This window comes from Pezoporus occidentalis, unplaced genomic scaffold (assembly GCF_034315485.1).
Source record: "Pezoporus occidentalis ecotype Australia unplaced genomic scaffold, CSIRO_AGI_Poc_V1 ctg54, whole genome shotgun sequence".
Classification (NCBI taxonomy): domain Eukaryota; kingdom Metazoa; phylum Chordata; class Aves; order Psittaciformes; family Psittacidae; genus Pezoporus; species Pezoporus occidentalis.
The window spans coordinates 5,660,857-5,680,691 of NW_026915877.1; the positions used below are offsets into that span (position 1 = coordinate 5,660,857).

At 38.2% G+C, this 19,835-nt stretch overlaps 1 protein-coding gene across 3 annotated transcripts in view; it reads left to right on the forward strand.

Moving 5' to 3' along the window:
* The window catches only part of PKP4 (plakophilin 4), a 90,524-nt gene that overhangs the window by 42,271 nt on the left and 28,418 nt on the right, over nucleotides 1–19,835 (forward strand). For 2 of the 3 annotated variants that reach the window (XM_062637851.1, XM_062637854.1), the window contains 5 exons: nucleotides 9,929–9,963; nucleotides 14,141–14,272; nucleotides 14,429–14,619; nucleotides 15,445–16,003; nucleotides 18,064–18,255. In XM_062637851.1, coding sequence (XP_062493835.1) covers nucleotides 9,929–9,963; nucleotides 14,141–14,272; nucleotides 14,429–14,619; nucleotides 15,445–16,003; nucleotides 18,064–18,255 — 1,109 coding nt within the window. The remainder of the gene's footprint in view (nucleotides 1–9,928; nucleotides 9,964–14,140; nucleotides 14,273–14,428; nucleotides 14,620–15,444; nucleotides 16,004–18,063; nucleotides 18,256–19,835) is intronic. The other variant, XM_062637852.1, reaches the window with a different exon arrangement.

Here is a 19,835-nt window from a genome sequence, read left to right on the forward strand (position 1 = left end):
CCCTCTAGATCCACATATTTCTCCAGCTGTTGTGCAGATTCCATTTTGAAAGCTAAAAAAGTTGAATTCCTATGGAAGAATAAGTTAAAAGCTTTAGTTATTTTATCTCTCCAATCACCTTTCATTCAGCTTAAGATGAGTACTCTTTTTGGGTTGTGTCCTTTGTTGAAGTTTTCTGTCCCTGAGGAAATCAACAATGCTTTATTTCAAAGGGAGTGTGCTTTAGTATCCTTAAATGTGGTTAAAATTTTTGGAAGCATTTCATTTCAGGCATCTAGCTAGAGGTTTGGTTGACCTTGGTGGTCATAGCAGTGCCTCTGATTTATACACTTGAAAAATCGGATTCCTGCAAGCTGGCATTGGCTTGGGGGTTGTGCTGCTTGGCAAAACAGATACTGGCATGGAATCACAGGTGCTTTTGTGGCAGCATTTGTCTATCTTGGTGATTGCAGCTTGGGCTTCAAGCTGTTCTCTGTGTCAGTCAAGTCACTCCTCTGAGCCAGTTCATCACCCAGTTGCACAAGTGCCAGCCCAAGGGAAGCTGTGGTAGCAGTTTGCGAGGCAAGGAGGAATGTGATGTCAGTACCTTAAACCAGCTTAAGCTTCTTCAGCTGGCACATGTAGCTTCTCAGCCTATCTTCATGGCTGTTAACCCAGACACTACAAACACTAGCAGAGTGCAGGCCCTGATGTACACCTGGTTGAATCAGTCCAGAGACAGGCACTGGTGGTCAGACTGTCGCCTACTTGAGCACACCTGAGGAGGACTCTCATTTCAGGAGCATGGTTCATTCTGTTGCGGTTAGTCCTTAAGAAACATGTGTGTTGCACAGAAGGTACGTGTAGTTTGGGTTTGTTAAGCTGTTGCCCACCTGTATTACAACTGTATTGTAAATGCAAGCAACACCCACAAGTAGTTAGCTGGTTTGCTCCCTTAAGACGAGCATGAAAGATAACGAGCCTGAATCTGCAGATCCTAAGTAATAATAGTGTAGGGGGTGGAGAAGGAAGCACTAGATCACCTGCAGCCCTGGATTCCCTTAGAGCTTTACTTTTGTGTACCTGTAGGTTACTTGCCTGTTAAAATTATTATCTCATGATTATTTTTATAAATGGGTATTATGCTCAGCACTTCCAAGATATTTCATGGCATCCTGTACACTTTCAAACCACGTAAGAGCCTGACATGGTACATGATTAGTGTTACCTGTAACTGTTAAATCCTTTTTAGCTGTGTTATACACTATAAGATCAGGGATGATAGACGGAGAAAAACCATGTGAAGTTGCAGTTGTATCTTCTTACTTGCATTTCATGCTATAACACGCACAGGTTTCTGTGAAGAAGCCACTGGGCTGTTGCGCCTCCTACAACCAGATGCAGCAGTGCAGCTAACTTTGCATCTCTTGTGTTACTGGTCCAGTTCTGGGCTGCCAGATGGGTTGGAGTATATGCTGGTGAAGATAGATATCAGTATGTACCAAGGGTCAGTAGTCAGGCTCACTTTATAAAACACATTGCCTAACCTCTCAGGTGGGAGTTGGCTCTATGAATCTCACAGTTGACTGATTCTTTTGATGAGTTACCTGTTGTGTGTAACTTGTGAAAACTGAGTGGTGGTGGGAACCAAAGGGCTCATACCTATTAATTTAATTGTAAAATACTGCACTCGTAATAACAGCTTGTCATGACAACTTTAACAAAAGTTCAGAACTGGCACACCAGACTTCATTGGAATGCAAACCCTTTTGGCAGGCAGTAGAGAAAATAAAAAAATTGGAACACTTCAGGTACTGAGCAGTCAGTTTGAGTAATAACGTGTCTACCTGAAGTCTTCCGAGTTTTGTAAAATCGAATGTATTTCATAGCTACTAGGAAGGTTTTTCTCCACTTTCCCAATGCCAGCTGAAATACAGCGTGCACTTTATGTAGTAGTAGAAATATTCCAAAGTGGTTCAGAGCAACGTGCGCTCTGTGACTGAAAACTGTAAACTTCCTGTGAGATGAACATGGATTGCATTTCATGGGCACACAATTTTTCCTCATAAAACAGCAGAATGCTGATAAAGAGTGTAAACAGAGTGAGTAGTTCCACTTGCAAGACAGTGTGCAGTCGTGCCGAGTTGTAACTTCTGTTCCACTTGAGGAGTCGTAACATGCGAGACGCTTCCAAACTGTGGGCGGCCCTCGCACTCGCGGCATTCCGTGGCATGCAGCAGCAAGCTCATCTGAACAAGACTGTTCACAGTGAGCTGATCTGGGTGTAATTACCCTTACAGAAACTAGTTTAATTCTGTTGGCATGACATATCAGATAATTTAGTGTTTCCAAAGGCTATATTTGAAATTTCTTGCATATATTGCAATATAGGATGTCACCAAACTTTCATGGCAAATTCTAAGATCCATAAAAATTACCTATAGAAATCAGTATGCACTTTTGGGGTAGGAAGAGGGAAGGAGTAATATAAACTATTTATTTGTTTGTTTACACTAATATTGCACTTACTCAAATTTGAAAACATTGAAGGGCTACGTTAAATTGAAACGAAAGAACAGATTTACATTGTTTGCAGAGCTTCAGCGCAGAATAAGAGCAGGGCTAAAATGTATTTGACAGAGTTTAGCTGAGTAATGAATAATTTTAAATCAGGACCTCCTACCTGATCATCAGAGAGCTGCTGGAAGAATAGTTTGGGCACAGATATTAAGTATCCATTCAGAACAATTCAGAAGAGATGATGATTAATTCCGAAGTAGTAGCTGGCTAGGAACTCCTTGCCATGGTAGATGCTAACCAGTCCTTGGATTGCAGATGCTAAACACTCTGAGGCAGCACTCATCTTTCTTACAGAATAAAAGCATCTCCTTTGTTGGAAATTGATCCATGCTATGATAGTTTTAGGCTGTTCCAGTTCTTACTTAGTGTATTATAAATATCTTTAATGTAGCTGTAGAATTGCTGTTCTGTGTGTTATGAATAATTACATATAAACATTTGTTTTTTCTGCAATGGAATCTCGTGCCCTTAATTTCAGAACGTGAGAATGGAGTGCTCACTGAGAGTCTCTTCCTTTGTCTTTACTATTTGACTGAACTTTGAAATGCCTGTACTTTAGAATTGACTGCGGAAATTAGCTTATTTTTTCTTATCTTTTATCTCTGCTAATTCGTCTAGTATAAAATGGGGGGGGGGGATTAAAAAAAAGGAACAGAACTGTTGACCTGTGTAGTATCAGCAGATTTTCAGGATTTTCTCTCATTTTTTTTCAACAGCCTAGTTCGAATTTGCTTTTTTGACTGTACCTGCATGTTAGACAGAACTTTCTATTGTGTTTCCTTCTGTCTGTTACAGTTTCCTACTTGCTTGCTTCTGGTTTTCAGGCAGTCCTGGGAGTGTAAATACAGTAAGAGCAGTGCTTCTAAGTAGTTTCACTGGTGGTTAAGTTGGATACACAAACTTTGATGTGACTGCACTGTATTGCATATTTTCTAGGGTGTAGTTTAACCAGATGACTTCAGGAAGCATTGTAGATTCCCCTACTCTTTTAGGACCTAAAAAGTAATTCTATTTCCAGTCAATCCATCATTTCTTAGGGCCATTTAAGATGTTTAGCTCAGTGAGTGGGCCATCTGTCTTTAGTTACAGAAGACATCACTCCAGATCTCTGATGCCTAATGCCATCTCTTTCCTTCGGCACTTCAGCTGCGGCACCTGGACAGCATTACCTGTTCATTTAAAATTATGGGGTGTGCTATCATTTGTCTTGGGCCCACAGGAATTCAGAAATGTTTATTTTTTTTCTTGCATGTCTGCATTGAAAATAAGTGAAACTTGCAAAGCTCCTTGCTACAGCTCCAATATTCATATTTAGGTTTCTGTTTACCCAGACTGTAAGCCTTTCTTGAAATTCCATCAAAGCTTTGAATGCCAGTAGAATTAAGGAGTATGGTGGGGCAGAGAGAGGGTATGCAATTTGCTGATGTTCAAATGTGAAAAAAAAAATGTAGCTTGCTATGAGTTGTTCTGATGATAAATTGAAGAGGGATGATTTAATACTGACTTCAGCTTCATATGTAAATACTGTCTTACCCAGTAGTAGACTGGACTATGAAATAGTATTTTTGTCTGTGAATGTACATCCACTGCACACCACACACAGTGACTGTGTGTCAGCTGAATTACTGTAACTGCTTGTAGGAGTGCTCATGTAAGATGACTTGAAGTCAGTATGAACAGTTGTGACTGATCAGGTGGTACATGTCAACTTGTCACCCTCTGAAAATACCTGAAGTACAGACAAGACAGTGATTTTCACGATAGTTACAGTGCTGCATAATTTAGGTAAAATAATACTTGAAAGATGTTAGTTCTTTCGAAAGACAGTGAAACGTGACAGAGACCTTTTTTAGTTTACTGTTTTGTGATACCAGTAGGCAGACACTGGTGACAGGTGGTATGCTGGTACCACCGTCACAGTGCTGTGTGTGGTTTCAGGCAGCACAGTAGGGTGGCAGTGATCTGAGGTCTGTAGAGCTGGTGGGTTGCCCATGTCCAGCTCTTCTGTGTGACCTCCTTCTGTGGTGGCTTGGGAGTCTCGGTTGCTTCAGTGGTATTGGGTTTCAAACTGAAATAGCCTCCTTCAGTCTGAGTGACCACCTTTGAGTGTAGTATTCCAGATACAGCTTTCTAAATTCATATCCAGAGCATTAGTGCCTGCCTGTGTCAGCTGAAAACATCTACCAGGTCATAGGACCATTTGTTTCTGGTGGCAGAGCTGTTTAATTTTTGTATGTGGACGTAAGATGGCTATGGTACTTTGTACAGTGCCTAGCAGAGTGGGCACAGGAATTGTGTTAGTGAATGCAAGGAGACAGCTATTGGAGAAGTTGAAGCTTCTTTAGCTAAAGTATTTGTGAAAACTTTACTAACCTTCGTCAACAAGAAAAGCAGAAATGAAATGTAGTTATAGTGATTTTGATGGATGCCCGTTGTTTGTAAATGTGTATTACAAGTTTGTGGAGTTTCATATGTACCATTTTATTAGAAAAATCCTCCTATTACAGGAATTGACAGTTGTATAAAGCTTTAATCCTTCGTACTGCATATATCTGTAAGCACATTCTTGATGTAGATATCTAAAATGGAAGATAAAGAATGAGTAAAACAATGCGTTCAGTCTCAGCAGGCACTTAAGTTTTGGCTGGCAGGTTTGCCTAAGCAGAAAGCACAAGTCCCTGTGAGTAAACCATTTGCTACTGTGTGCCTGACAGAACAGATGTATTCCAGGGAGGAGAGATCAGCCAAGCGATAAACTAAAATATTAAAGAAATGTGTTTGAAGTTCATAACATTTTCAGCAGAGTTATATATTTAGCTTTTTACAGCTTTTCACCATTTTAGAAACAGTTAATAAATAATACTTAATATTTTCAGCTGTCGCCTTTTTTGATGACAACAGTGGTATAGTCAAGCAGTTAAAATAAGCAAGGGAAATAGATACTTTTCCCTCAAGCAGTACTGTTTAAATCAGAAATACATTTCATCTTACTTGCTAGGATGATGGGCTTAATCTGTTTCATGTCATATAGTAGCTGGAGAAGACGTATGTAGCAGTGAGAATTCAGGTTAACTGTCCGATCTAGAAACTGAAGATCATAGTTGTGTTTGCTTTTTCTATTATTATTATATATTTTTTAGAAGCCAGCACGCTGCTCTCAAAACATCTTAACAAAACCTAGAAATCTGCCATTTTGTTAAGTTTTGCATTCCTCCTGTAGCCTTGCTGTCCCATGCACAGGTACTGTCAGAGTCCCAGCCGTGACCTCGGTCAGGCACTTCTGCCTGTGAAGTGCAGCCAAGTCCTTGAGCTGTCATAGCTGTTCCATGGAGAGAAATGCTGACCTCCTTTTCAAACTTGGAAGTCCAGAGGTAGAAAGTGTTTATTTAAGAGCTGTTGCTGCAGGAATGTAAAATGGTACTTGTGATACTTAGTACGCTTTGTCTCAGTAACCAACTTCACATGAAAACTCTGCCATTTGGCAGATTATTATATTTTTCCAGAATGGCAGCTCATACAATTTTGTATCTAAGACATCAGCTTTGAACTAAAGCTGTGAGATGGCAAGGAAAAGGTCTGAAATTGAGGAAGGGGACCAAAATATAAACAAAATAAAGAAATAAATACATTTCAGATACTTAGGAAATACAAGTGAGAAAAAAATAGAAAGGATTAAAAAAAAGGAAATAGGTTGATTTCAGTAGAGTTTGTATGCATGCTCCATCTTCAGTTACCAAACATTTGTGTTACTGGCTGAAAAATTAGGGTTTGGGTGTATGTATTTGTATGCATTTAGTGTAGAGTTATGCCTTTATTTCACCTATTCTTTTTCCTCTTGCAAAGCAAAGTGAGAAGGGAAGAGTATTTGTTTCTAACTTCTTTAATTGAAAACTATATAGATCATACCAAATTGTTCTGAAGGAAAAATACAGTTTCTACATGTCTGTGCTACTAACCTAGTTCTTTTTCGGGGATAATAGTGGGCTAAAATTAAGAATCTTTAGAACTGCAGTGCACCACATGTGAGCTGTCCTGCTGCATTACATGTTAGTATCAGGAAAAGACACCTTAAGGACTAGATAACAGCAGCAGCTTCTCCTTGAAAGTGCAGTATGTGACCACGCTGGGTTTTAATCGGTACAATAAAATGCATTAGACTTCTCAAAGCTGAAAGCTTCAGTAACTCCAACTTTTCATCTCTAAAGTGACAAAATCAGATTATGCAGTTGGTAGGGGGTAGATACTGGACTTCTGCAAAAGTAATATAATACGAATCAAGTTACATTCCTAAACAGTTTAAATATTAATGAAGTAGTTTCTAAAGTAGAAACCTTGTTGTTCTTAAGTCCTGTGCATGTAAAGAAAGTTCAGTTAGCCTGATGTGTTGGATAGAGACATGTTCAGGGTTTTTATAATCTTTTGTGTGTAAGAGTGAAGTGTTTCTGTCTGCTTGGCGCTTCTTACCTTTGCTAAACCAGCAGAGTGATGTCATCTCATTATAGGGAATTGAGTTTCCAGAAAGCCTGAGGAGTGAAGGCAGAGGTGAAGAGTGTAAAAGTTGATGTGCTGGTAGCATGAGAATCCTAGGGCCAGTGTTCACTGTACCTATAAGATAGTCTTCAGTTTTCTTCACTTCAGTGCAGCAAAGTATTAATGAATAGGCTAACAGTAACTGATTAAAGGACACATTGTATCCAGGTTTGCTCAGTGAAGAGTAAAGAATATACTCAGTAAAGAATTCATGTAGATGCACTAACATGCAGAACTCTGCTTTCAATAATTAAAATTCATACAGTTTTATAAAAATTCTCTTGAATGAAATACCAGTTTGGTATTTCCTCATGAATTTTTAACAGTAATATTTTTATTTATTATTTATAATTAAAAAATATTTAACAGAAATATTTTCTTAAGGTTTTGTCAGAATAGTCACAAGGATAAGTTTGCAGGCAAAAAACTAGTGTGAAGTTGTGCAGAATTTGCTTTGGCATGTAGTTACAATCCCCCAAAATATGCTAGAGAAACATTCTGGAGGTAAGGCACTAGTGGGATTCAGTGGTAGTGTACTAGAAAAGAGAAATATTTTGAGCTTTTTATTTCAATTGAATGAACTTTAGCCCAAGGCTGTGCAAAAAGTATGGTTTGGTGGTCTTGGCACTGCTTGCTACTCTGGAATGGCCAGGTGATGGTAGTTCCTTTGCTCTGGAGTTCCAGGTGTCTTTGGGTACATTTGGGTCTTCAGCAAGATGTCTGGCTTGTGTACCCTATTCATTTAGTCTGTTCTTCTGCAGAGAGAGCTGTAATAGATTAAGAAAGAACCATCTGTAGCTGTTTATTACCTCCTGTTAGCTGGAGGCTATGACCTTCTTTCCTGAAACGCCTCAGCAGGTTCTGTCATGCAAAATCTGGGTTTGTTGAAATCCCAATTTAAACTATACCACTGAAGGTAGTTAAAACTAATCTGCCTGACTGTGCACTCGGGTGGAGTGACAGAACTCACATGGTCCCAGTTAGCTGAGTTTCAGGGAAGGTAGCTAGCTGCTGCTTGCCGTAGGGTAAGTTCTTAAGCCACCCTCGTTAAACCCACAGGGTGACAATTGATTGCCAGGGTAAGCTAGCTGCTTACGCTTTGACATGTAGTTTGATTTTTTTCCTATGTATTTATTTAGCATTTGTGATTGGACATGTGTTCCATTACTGCCAAGGGGTGTCAGTTTTGCCTAAGCTTAAGATATTTGTGTTCCTGGGCTTGGATAAGATGGTCCTTCAGGAAAAATAAAATACCTGTGAAAGCTCAGGCACACATCTGGATTTGATGGAGTTGGTACCGAAGCACCCTTCTCCCAGCATCTTAGAAATGCAGTAGAACACAAAGAACCCTCTGAAGGCAGAGGAGCCTGGAAGGTCTCAGTCAGGAGTCCAGCTTTTCACGTGTAATTCTGTACAGCAAGTTTCAGTCTATTTAACTGCTGCATTTTATGTACATTCTGAAGAAAAAATGAAGATGCTAGAATTGTAGACTGAGGGAAAGAATAGCCAATACGTAGTAAAAATTCTTAGTACCTAGACATGAAGTTGCTTTTCAGGAACTTGAAGTCTGAATCCATATTCTCCCTTTTCTTTAAATGTCGTAATTTGTGTAAATTGACATCAGCCGGTGCTGGTGTGCAAGCTTAGCACTCTTTTATACAGAAATACTTTGTTTCCACAAAAGGCTTCTTGTTTTAGAAAATAAGTATCTAGTGGTGGTCATGTTGCTGCGCTGAAGTTTTTTGTAATTGGAGCTATGGTAGAAAGAAGTAAAGTAAATAATACTAATTTAGAAATAGATATATCTTACCCAAAATCAGTTTCATGCTGATATTTAGACATAAAATCTGATAGACTTGCCTATTTTTCCTTTCAATATCTTTTTGTTTGGAAAATAGCAGTTATCAGCATTGCAAAAATGATATAGTATTCAGTTTGATAGCTCATGTGTAATATGAGATACACTTTTCCATAAAAATAGAATATCTCATTTTAATAATACATGAATGGTTTTGCATTTGTCTGCAGAAGTAGTTGTGCATCAATACTATTATCAATACATAAAAGAGTGTTGCTTTGTAGAAAAAACAACATGGTTAACGGTAGTTTGCTATAATATTGTTATTCAAAAAATATGAGAATTGGGGATTTATGAAACACATGCTGGATCTTGTGGAATAATTGTTTCTTAAGTCATCTCCAACCTTGGCAGTATAGAATCTGTTAGCTGTTTACACTTAGAGGTGAGATGCGTGTATGTGTGTGTCAAATGGTTTAAATGCTTATTGTATGCAGAGGATCAGAATTCTCTCTGGGAACCTGGAAATTGAAGTAACAGTATAAATTGTAGGTCTGTTTCTGTTCTTTTTTTCAAACTGCTTCACAGGGAGAAGCAAAATGCTCTAGAAGTGTGGTTCCCAAGCTTCCTTGCCAGACCTACCCTGAGCAGCAAATGCGCTTGTCTTTGGAGTGGTTTGTTTACTGCAGGTGTCACACATGACTGGGAACACTTAGAGCTCTATACTGTTTTATTTATGTCATTACACCTTAAATAGGAAATGCGTGTCAGAAATCATGCTCTTACCTGTCCTGTTGCAGATAGGTTGTGCTGCTTGGAAATTGCCATACGTTGCATTACGGGGCATTCCCCCAGAATAATAGAAAAATAAAATCAGTAATCCATGGTTTAGTGGTCAGATGTAAAGTGCTGCAGAGTGTTATTGACGGGGCTATTGAGACTTCATCTGCTGGGGGGAGGTTGTATAGTTTTGTATGCTTTGGTTAAAGAAATAAATCCAAACTAGCCACATTTTTGTGATTTTTTTTTTTTTTTCTGCAGCTCTACTGAGAAGTCATTTCCTTGGAGATCATCAGGTATTATCTTTTATGTGTACAATTTGCTTTAAGCCCCCAAACCTTTATTCTCTTGGCAGTCATTGGCCGCACTGTATGTGTTAAGTATGAAAATTGATTTTCTATTTACAGATACTCTTTCTTCAGTGAGAAAATTTCCAATAAGCAAAAGGTTTTCTGAGAGTGATTTTTCTATTTTTGTATCTTAGGGTGAACTTTTTTTCAAAACAAGAAACACTTCTCTGTACTATTTCTACATCTACTCTTGAGTCTGGTGGAATTGATAGAACTGTGCCTTGAAAATGACATTTAAGTGTCTGTTGAAATAAACCAATCTTTCTTTTATATATCAGAGCATTTAACTAGTTAGGGGATTTGCATTAGTTAAAATATGTAGTATTGAATAGTCAGTCTCTGAACAGTGGTCATCTCTCCAGAGTGATGGAGTGTATGTGCAGAGTTAACATGTCAAAACCACACAACAGGACTGGAATTGGGACCTTGACTCCCTCTGAATTGCTACTTGCCCTGGATCGTGTTTCTCTGAGTCGTGTGCTATTGGCAGAATGTCATATCAAGCAAAACTGGTCTGATCTACAGTCAAATCACAATTAGTGTTGGTTAAAAGTTTAGTTAGCCAAGTTCTGCAGAGTGTTCACACCATTGCTTTAGTTAAGGACACAAGCTGTTGTGAGAGCTTGTCAGTTTCTGAAGTACAAAGAATAACACATTGTAGTTATCTGCTTGTGCACTCAAGCAGATTCACAAGTACAGTAATTGTGACTATGTTATGTAAATAAGTCTCTTAAGCTATCTACTTTTCCTCCCCCTTCCTGAGTTTTGTCTTATTTACTGTCTAGGCTCTTAAAGTTGTGTATAATTGTATTTATGTGCTTTCAGTTGCATTGTTGTATCACCTCAGCTGAGGTGAGGTATGCATCATCTTTTTTCCTTTCTTTTAAAGCTAATATTCTCAACACCTTGTCTTGTCATTTGGATTTTGCTAGTCATGGTATTGCTTTTTAGGTATTTCTTTAGCAGTGTTTCTAAAGAGAAGTCAAATTCGCTTTTTTCAAGTCATTGAGAAATTACCTGCACTTATTCTTTCAATGTGAAAATTGTACTTTATTTTTTTAATCACGTTATTTCCCCATGTTCTGTAAATGTTCCTGTGACAGTTCACAACTGGTAAAGACATCTTCTGACAGATCTCAGTCACTGTTCTACTTCTTTATCTCATCCAGTTGCATTCCATTTCTTTATTTCCTCAGTTTTTCCTGTAACTTATTCTTTGTCTATTGTTTGTTTTTTCTTTTTTCTGTTAACTCTCTCCTCCCATTTGAGTGTTTCTTTTTGTTAGCAGGGATATGCACAGAAGATTTCTAAGAAGTCGCTTAATTTACAGAAAAAAAACTCATAGTTCTATATAAATACTGTCTGCATCAATATAAATCTAGCTGTGTATTTCTCACACCTCTGTGTAGCTAAAGTAAGGCTTTTTTGGAGTAATTGCTCAGAAGCAGGCATTTTTGAAAAAATACAGGTTTTGCTTAGAATTTCCTGATATGCATTTCATTTAATGTTTACATTTATGTTGTGATGCTAGCCTGATTGTAGAATCTACTTAGAGGTTCACTCTTGAGCTTTGTTTTAAAGAAGTGCCATTGATGATGCTTTACCAACTGCAGTCTGAAAAATACTGAAGATTCATGAAACCGCTCCCTTAAATCACCTTTTGTCCTGACTGCAGATAGTAGTTTATATCAAAAACCATCAGTAGATGATGTGACCATAGCTGTAATTGCTTTATGTATCAATAGAATTGCACACAATTTTTACCAGAAATATAAAGCGATGTTGTTTTGCAGATGCTTATAAACAATGTTAGATCAGCAGCCATTTATGAAAAGGCTATTATTTTATTTTGGGCACTCTCCTCATGATTTATAGTATCAGAGAAGAGAGAAAGTCAACAATTCATTTTATTGTGCATTCTTGCCTTTGTTAGAGAGCCTAAACAATCTTTATTTTTTCAGCATTGTGAAAGCAATTGCTTGGTAGCAGATATGTGATGGAAGAGGTTTTGGTTCAGACCTCTGTCTTAGGAACATCTGTACAGCACTGCACAATTGAACTTTATTCTGTGTGTTTCTCCCAAGACTGATTGTCAGTTTGATGTTAATTTATTGTTGTGTCGTATCAAATAAGTGAAGTAACAGGGCCTTTTATTTTTTAAACAAACAAAAGATTGAAGATTAAAATACTGACTTTTAATATAATTTAAATGTCCCAGTCCCTGCAAGTATTCTATTCTAAAGAATATGTAATACTCACTGTTATGATCTGGTGTCAAGTTAGTGTAGCAGGAGCTGTGGAAGGGAATTATTTAAGTGGTGGTTTTCCATATCATTTCTAGGCATACTGATGATTAAATTAATTGAAGTGTAGTAACACTTCTTATTAAATCTTAATGAAATCTGGTCATAATGCTCCTATTATAGTAAATTAATTAGTAGCAAGTTTTACTAGATGTTTTTGACCTAAGAATGTACTACTGATAAGTAACTGTGCTGGCTGCCTGTCATTTCTAAGATGTTTTTATTTTTTTTAATCTGGTATTTGGATAATATTCAAACATTCCTCAGAACAGCAATTAATAACATTTTAGTATCAATTTTTCATCATGGCTAATTGTGCAAGTAGCAAGACACCAGCATTTTGTGTACAGCTATTGGTGAAAAGTAGAGTATTGCTTTACAGCTTGGTAGGCACAAATATTCTGTGAGGTTTTTTTCTCTTTTGAACTATACTGTAATAGCAGCTGTTAGAATTTCCAATAGATCATATCTCAGGGTTTTTTTGGTTTGTTTTGTTGGGTTTGCGTGGGATTTTTTTTGCACGAGTGCCACTTGGGTTTATATCAGGGAGTTTTGTCAGTTTGAGAGAGTTTTTGTTAGCTATTGCAGAGAATTTTCTTTTCCTGTCTTCCTCCTAGCACATAATTTCTGCAAGCTCCTAACAGTTTTGCCTTTCTGTGACGGGCTGTTATATTAATTTTCAGAGAGCACACAACAAGCTTCGTTGCCCACAGCTCACAGCTTTCGATATGAAGCAGTCATACAAGTTTTTACTCGGCTGTTGCTTCTTGGCATGTTTCTTTTGGTTTCCACGCGAGACTCATTTATACATTTCTTCAGTAAGAATTTACATATCTGGTGTTACCTTTACATGTAACCCGTACCTCCTACTCCCCTTCCTCAGGGGAGGTTTAGATTGGATATTAGGAGAAATTTTTTCCCCAAAAGGGTTGCCAAGCCCTGGAACAGGCTGCGCAGGGAAGTGGTGGACTCGCCATCTTGGGAGGTATTTAAAAGACATGCAGACATGGTGCTTGGGGGCATGGTTTAGTGGTGGACTTGGCGGTGCTGGGTTAGTGGTTGTACTCAATGATCTTAAAGGTCTTTTCCAACCAAAACCATTCTCTGATTCCATGCTGCATCTATGACACTTGTTCTTCATCAATAAGTGTAACGTAATGGCAATTGGATGCTTAATATTTCTGCCAAAATAATTTAATTCCATATTTTTTTGTTATTAAGTGTTATCGTGTATGTCATTTTTTTTGCCTTTCTTCATAATGGCAGTGTGATGTCTCCTTTGGTGTTTTTTCTTTGTATGATGACACTTTCCCTTGCTCTAAAGGTCAGCTAATACTCTTAGAACTAATAAGTAAACATTTGAATAGTAGTATATGAAGTAAAACATGTATAAAATTTGCAGCAGCTTCTGGAGATACACAGATGAAATTCAACTCAGCCTTTCACTTATGAAGCTCTTTGGATAAAAGACACTTAAGACAAGTGATAGCTATTTGCGCACTACAACACAGTTGCACGGTGTTTCTACTCTGCAAAGTACTTAATTGCATTTTTCATTAAAGGAGATTGGAACATGCATTTGAAAAATTAGAACTGCAGAAATTGTACAACTACATCAAAAATAAAGGAAACAAGATTCTCAGATCTTAGTATCCACATTCTTTCCATTGAGTTTGGCAGATGATACCTGTCTGCCAGTAGACTCTGTTCATGTTGAAAGTGAGTTCCTTGTTAGTATGTGTGAGAAAATCACTATGACTGAGCATGCAGGAAACTTGCATATGAAAGATTGGATTTACCTAGTGAATTTATGCTTTCAGATCCTCCAACCACCACTGTAAACAAACCCCAAGCATCAGAGAGCGTTCACACCAATGCCTATGATATTACGACAGAACCAGAGCAAGGGAACCTCTACTCACCGGAGCAGACATCTCTCCATGAAAGTGAGGGTCTGTTGTGTGCACTTTAAATACTAGAATATATTTTGGTATTGACTGTATGAAAATGTAATGCAATTATGAATGCAAAAAGTAAAAGTTATATAGCATTTTATTTTTGTGAAGTTCTTTGATGCTTTTATTCTTACACTGGCTTCCTACCTACAGGGTCTGTAGGTAACTCAAGAAGTTCAACACAAATGAATTCTTACTCTGACAGTGGCTACCAGGAAGCAAGCAGTTTCCATAACAGCCAAAACCTGAGCAAATCAGAAAACAGACAGCAGTATTCCATTATTGGAACCACTAACAACCATTTGGTGAGGAGCTCACGAGCTGAAGGGCAGACATCTGTGCAGGTATGCTCAAAATAGTCCACTCTCTCTCTCTGCACCCTGTCTGTGTTGCAGCAAGTAGTGTATAGCTGGGCATACCTTTGCATAGGCTGAAATGAACGTTCTTACATTACACTTTCATTTAACACCTTCACTGGTTAAAAAGCAGCAATGGCTTTCAGCAGACAAGAGACTTCTTTGCTGACAACAGCATATATGTGATCTGGTTCATTCACTGCAGCTGAAATGAAGTGACACTTCTCAGGACTCCTGACTGCAGCGTACACTGCTAGTGTAATATCAGGAAAGTATTACTTGAAATTCAGTTGTGATACTGGAGAAAACCTCTGAGAATGTAGCCTGTATGTAAATTTAGGGCTTAGAGGAAGGTGATATTTTTATTCCTGCACCTTCTACTGTTTCTGGCTTTTTTCTCCTCCTTTTTCTTTAATCAGAATGTTAGTGAGTCAGTAACTGACAGAGCCTTATTAGCTTGTACTAGAACTCTTTGCATAACTTTTCTAGCATTTCCAAAGTGGTAAACCAGCAAGGAAAGAAAGCATAGGCACATATTAACATGGAAAGCCAAATAAGAATGAGTAACAGATTCATTTTTATTTTTTTTTTTACTATTAAATTGCCTTTTTATATTTTAAGAAGTCTTATTTAGAAAAAAAAGTTATAGGAAAACTTGAAGGAATTATGTTTAGGGTAAAAGCTACTCTTCAGCTGCTTCTATATATTGTTAAATTGTGTGTGTTTCCTGTTGACTTCTCTGTCTTATGGGAGAGAAGAATCTATTACATGTCCTAAATGACAGAACTAATACATAGTTTTGTTTTCAAACAGCCTTCGGTAAGCATTGCTACCAACCGAGTCATGAGACGTGTCAGTTCAGTCCCATCCAGAGCACAGTCTCCCTCTTACATGGTCAGCACGGGTGTTTCCCCTTCACGGGGGTCACTAAGAACATCTCTGGGTAGCGGCTATGGTTCTCCATCAGTTACTGAGCAAAGATCCATTGCTTCTCACGTGTATTCATCCACTACTCTGCCAGTACAGCGGGCAGCATCCCCTTATGCTGCACAGAGACCTTCCTCCCCAACAGCTATGCGGCGGATTGGGTCGATTACGTCCAGACAGACAGCAAATCCCAATGGTGGGACTTCCAATTACCAAACATCGGCCAGAGTCGGCTCTCCTCTTGCCCTTACTGATGTACAAACCAGAGTAGCTTCTCCATCCCAAACTCAGCTGGGATCTTCCTCCCCAAAGCGTTCTGGCATGACTGCAGTTCCACAGCATTTGGGAACAACACTGCAAAGAACAATCCATGATATTGAACAATATGGACAGCAGTACGATATATATGAGAGAATGGTCCCTCCACGGCCAGACAGCCTTACAGGTTAGTAAAAAGGTAAAGACACAGCTTAAAACTTGGTATGAAACTACAACTGGAAAACCCTTAATGTAGTAATCAATTTATGGATGAAGCATTGTACCACTACAACATAACTGTGGAAGATGTATCAAATCAGCTGGAAATACTGATGTCAAGCACTATGTTTCAATCAGACCATAAGTTCCCTGTGAATACTGTCTTTCTCTTTCATTACTACATTGCTATGTTAAATTAGATTTCATGTTTGAAGAAGCTAAGTGAAACTGAGTTACCCAAACAGAGACGGTACAGTGTTTTTGAAGATAAAGTACATTTAAATTTATGTGCAGGTTATACACAAAGTGAAAGATACTAGGCTGGAACTAGTCTTATATTTAGGGTTTTTTTAGAATATGTTACTTAGTACCACTGAATTTTAATCTTTTTTCCCTTAATATTTCTATCTTACTTTAGTTAAATTTAGGGTTAACCTTTGTAATATTAGCTTAAAATCAAGCCCTAAAAGGTAGAGGCAGTTCTTGTAAAGGTGCAGTTACTTTACGTTTTAAGTTCTGTCTGCATTACTGCGTTTCTTCTAACCTTACCTAAAGTAGCTCAGGCAAGGTGATTTTGAAGTTAGACCTTGCGCTCCTTTGAACAGACTAAGATGTCTGTTTTTTCTGTTCAGCTCTCATACTGAAGTTCAATATAACACCTGAAATCTTAAACTCAAATTTGACCAGTTTTCTGAGAGGAAGTTTGAATGTGGGGAAGGCCAGTACCATAGCAGCCTTTAGTGTCATTCAGAACTCTTCCCTGCTTGGTAAGCTGAAGGGGAGGATCTGTGTATGGTCAGGTCCTCTTCTGTGCTTATAGTCTCTGGGAAAGGTGTCCCTGTGGTGCATGTTCTGGGAAAACTGCAATGGTAACAAGATGAGCTTTTTCCCAGGACATGGCATCATCACCTGATAAGTGTTGATCCAGCTGCCTCTTTGCTTTGTGAGACCCCCATGGGTTTTCTTTCAGACACTGTGATAGAGCTGGTCTGTGATTCTGGGGCAGGGGGGGAATATTCAAATGCAGGATATATTTGGTTACACATCACTGCTTGTCTTCTGAAGTTGTTCCATAATTTCCACCATTTCGTTACCTTTGTGTAATTCACTTACCACATCTCATTGTTTTGATAGCCGCTAAAGTGATAGTGCCTACAACAGTAGTGCCAAAGTGGGCAAAACAGTATTAATTTTATGAAATAGGGATTTTTGTTATCTTTTAAACCCAGAATTTTGCTGGCTTTATGCCCTAACTGACTAAACATTTAAAAATGCATTTGCCTTGGCCATGTTATCCATATGTTACATATGTATTTGCTAACTATGTTAACAATTTATGATTTGGTGTTGCAGATAAACTCTGCATATAATATTAGGTAAGAAAGATGACAATAAATTATGTTGTAAGACTTAAAAAGATAGGTTAGCAGTCTAGGAGAGGATGCATGAAGGATGCTGGACTGAGAACAGGTGGGATGTATGTGATTGTCATACTTCCTGTAATACAAAGGGAAGTATGTTTGGTCATCTGTACTCTGAAGAATTTAAGCAAATGAACAGAACTGCTGAAATCACAGAATAAATGAAGAATGCCAAGAGTAGAAGGACCTGGAGTGAGTTTGGAAGGGATGGTGCTGCCACCACTGAGAAGACTTTTGCTGTTACTGCTGTATATTGCTTCATTTTCAGGATGATGGCCCCCTTTAGGCTGTGCCTGTTTCACAGCTGAATTTCTGCTGGGTTCCCAACTTACCTTGTCATGGCTGAAGCTGTGAACTGCACACGCTGACTTGCCTTTTACTCTGTATGTTTTTTTTAGACTTTCAACTATAAATGCTACCAAAAAACTTGATTTGGAAAACTTAAATGTTGTCAGTGTATGGACAAAACTTTCCATCAAGGAAATGCTTCGTTGTCATTGAATCTTTCAGTGTTATGTTGGCTAAAAGAAGAAAGCTTCAAGCATGACAGCTTTATTATTTTTAATTTATATAGGCCATGTATATATCTTCCTCTTCTTGGTTTCAGGCCTGAGGAGTTCATATGCTAGTCAACACAGCCAGCTAGGACAAGAGTTACGATCAGCTGTATCTCCGGACTTGCACATCACTCCCATCTACGAAGGCAGAACTTACTACAGTCCTGTGTACCGTAGTCCAAATCACGGAACGATTGAGCTCCACCAGGGATCCCAGTCAGCCTTGTATCGAACAGGGTCAGGTGGGTAAAGGGCTTCCACAACTCCTCTGGTGACTGCTTCCAAAGTCGTGCTTGATTTGCTCACTGGAGTTTTCTGGAACCTATGGCACATAGGAGAACATATATGATATGGATGTATAATTCCAATTCAAAAGGAAAAGCCAGATGTTATAAATTAATGGAGGCAGAAACTAGGCTTGAAGGACTGAAAATAACCAGCAGGAATTGAAGAGCATTTGTGGTGTTTGCAAGAAATACTTGGGGCTATGTATCAGTGTCAGCTTGGGGGCAGAGTATTTTCTGTTTGACACCACACGCTCAGGTACAACTAAGGGAAGCGTATTTCATGACACGCAAAATGCATTGGTTCCTCTTGCATTCTCTGTGCAATGTTTTCTTACAAATCGAGTTTCTTCTTTTTTATTTTCTTATATTTTTTCTTTTTATTACTCATCAGTAAAATGATAGCTTGCACACTTAAAGTACCTCCTGTGACTTTCACAGTAAAAATACTGGTTTTGCCCAACTTCTCAGCAAAGGATCATGTTAAGATGCTACATCTGAAGGTTGCATATTGAAACTGAAATATTTCTATAATATTTCATAGGATTTCTACTCTTGTATTACAAAGTGTGTAGGTGTTAGAGTAGTACTAGAACTGATTGCCTGTGACAAGACATGCAATATGTACTGCAGTGCACTTCATTCTTTAAGGTTGATCAGTAATTTGTATATTGGAGTAATTTCTAAAACCTCCCAAGGTATTAGAGAAATTTAGCCAAGTAACTATCTAGAAATATTTATAGAGAAGTGTCCAGTTCGTGTGTGACGTTTTCACACATTTGGAAGTTGCTTTTTAATGTTTTTTTTTACTGTAACTGAAACACTAAGCATACGCAATGTTGAAGGAGGCAACAGTTTTTGCAATTCTCTGGTCTTCTGCAACTTAGTGTAGGCAAATGAAGTTTGTCAGTATGTGCCAATGAGGAAATATAACTAGGAACTGAAATGATCTGCTTAGTTGTCTACCTAAGGTAGATAACTAATCAGTTATCTTGGAAGAACAAAAGAAACCACAACAGCTCTGTTAAGTGAGGAAGATGCATGTTGCTGCTTTTGAAATGATCAGCTTAATCTTTGAAATCTTCCTCTTGTTACTTCTTGTCAGGGAAAATGTGCATGGAGTTAGGAAAAGGAAAATACCATCTAAACTCTATGCATTGTTGTTATTTTTCCTTTTTGGTACAGCTGGCAAATTGACATTGCTGTTAGTAACTGAATTTTATTATAAGCCTTGAAAACATTTTGCATCCTGATTTCTGCTTGATGGCACAAGGTGCATTTTGTATTTAAATACTTGTTGATGCAAGCTGAAGCATAAGCTTGATTCCACCAAACCTTTAGTTCTGTAACTAATCTCTCTCTTCCCTGGGACACTGAGTAATGGCTCCCTTAAATCTGGCAATAGCTTTCAGTGTTGAACACAGTACACAATTTTAAGACCAATTCTTTCCTTTTTTTGCTTACACTTTTGACCACTCGTTGCCTCTTCTCTTCCATAGACATTTGTTACCTAGTTTGTTTTTTAATACTGATTTTAT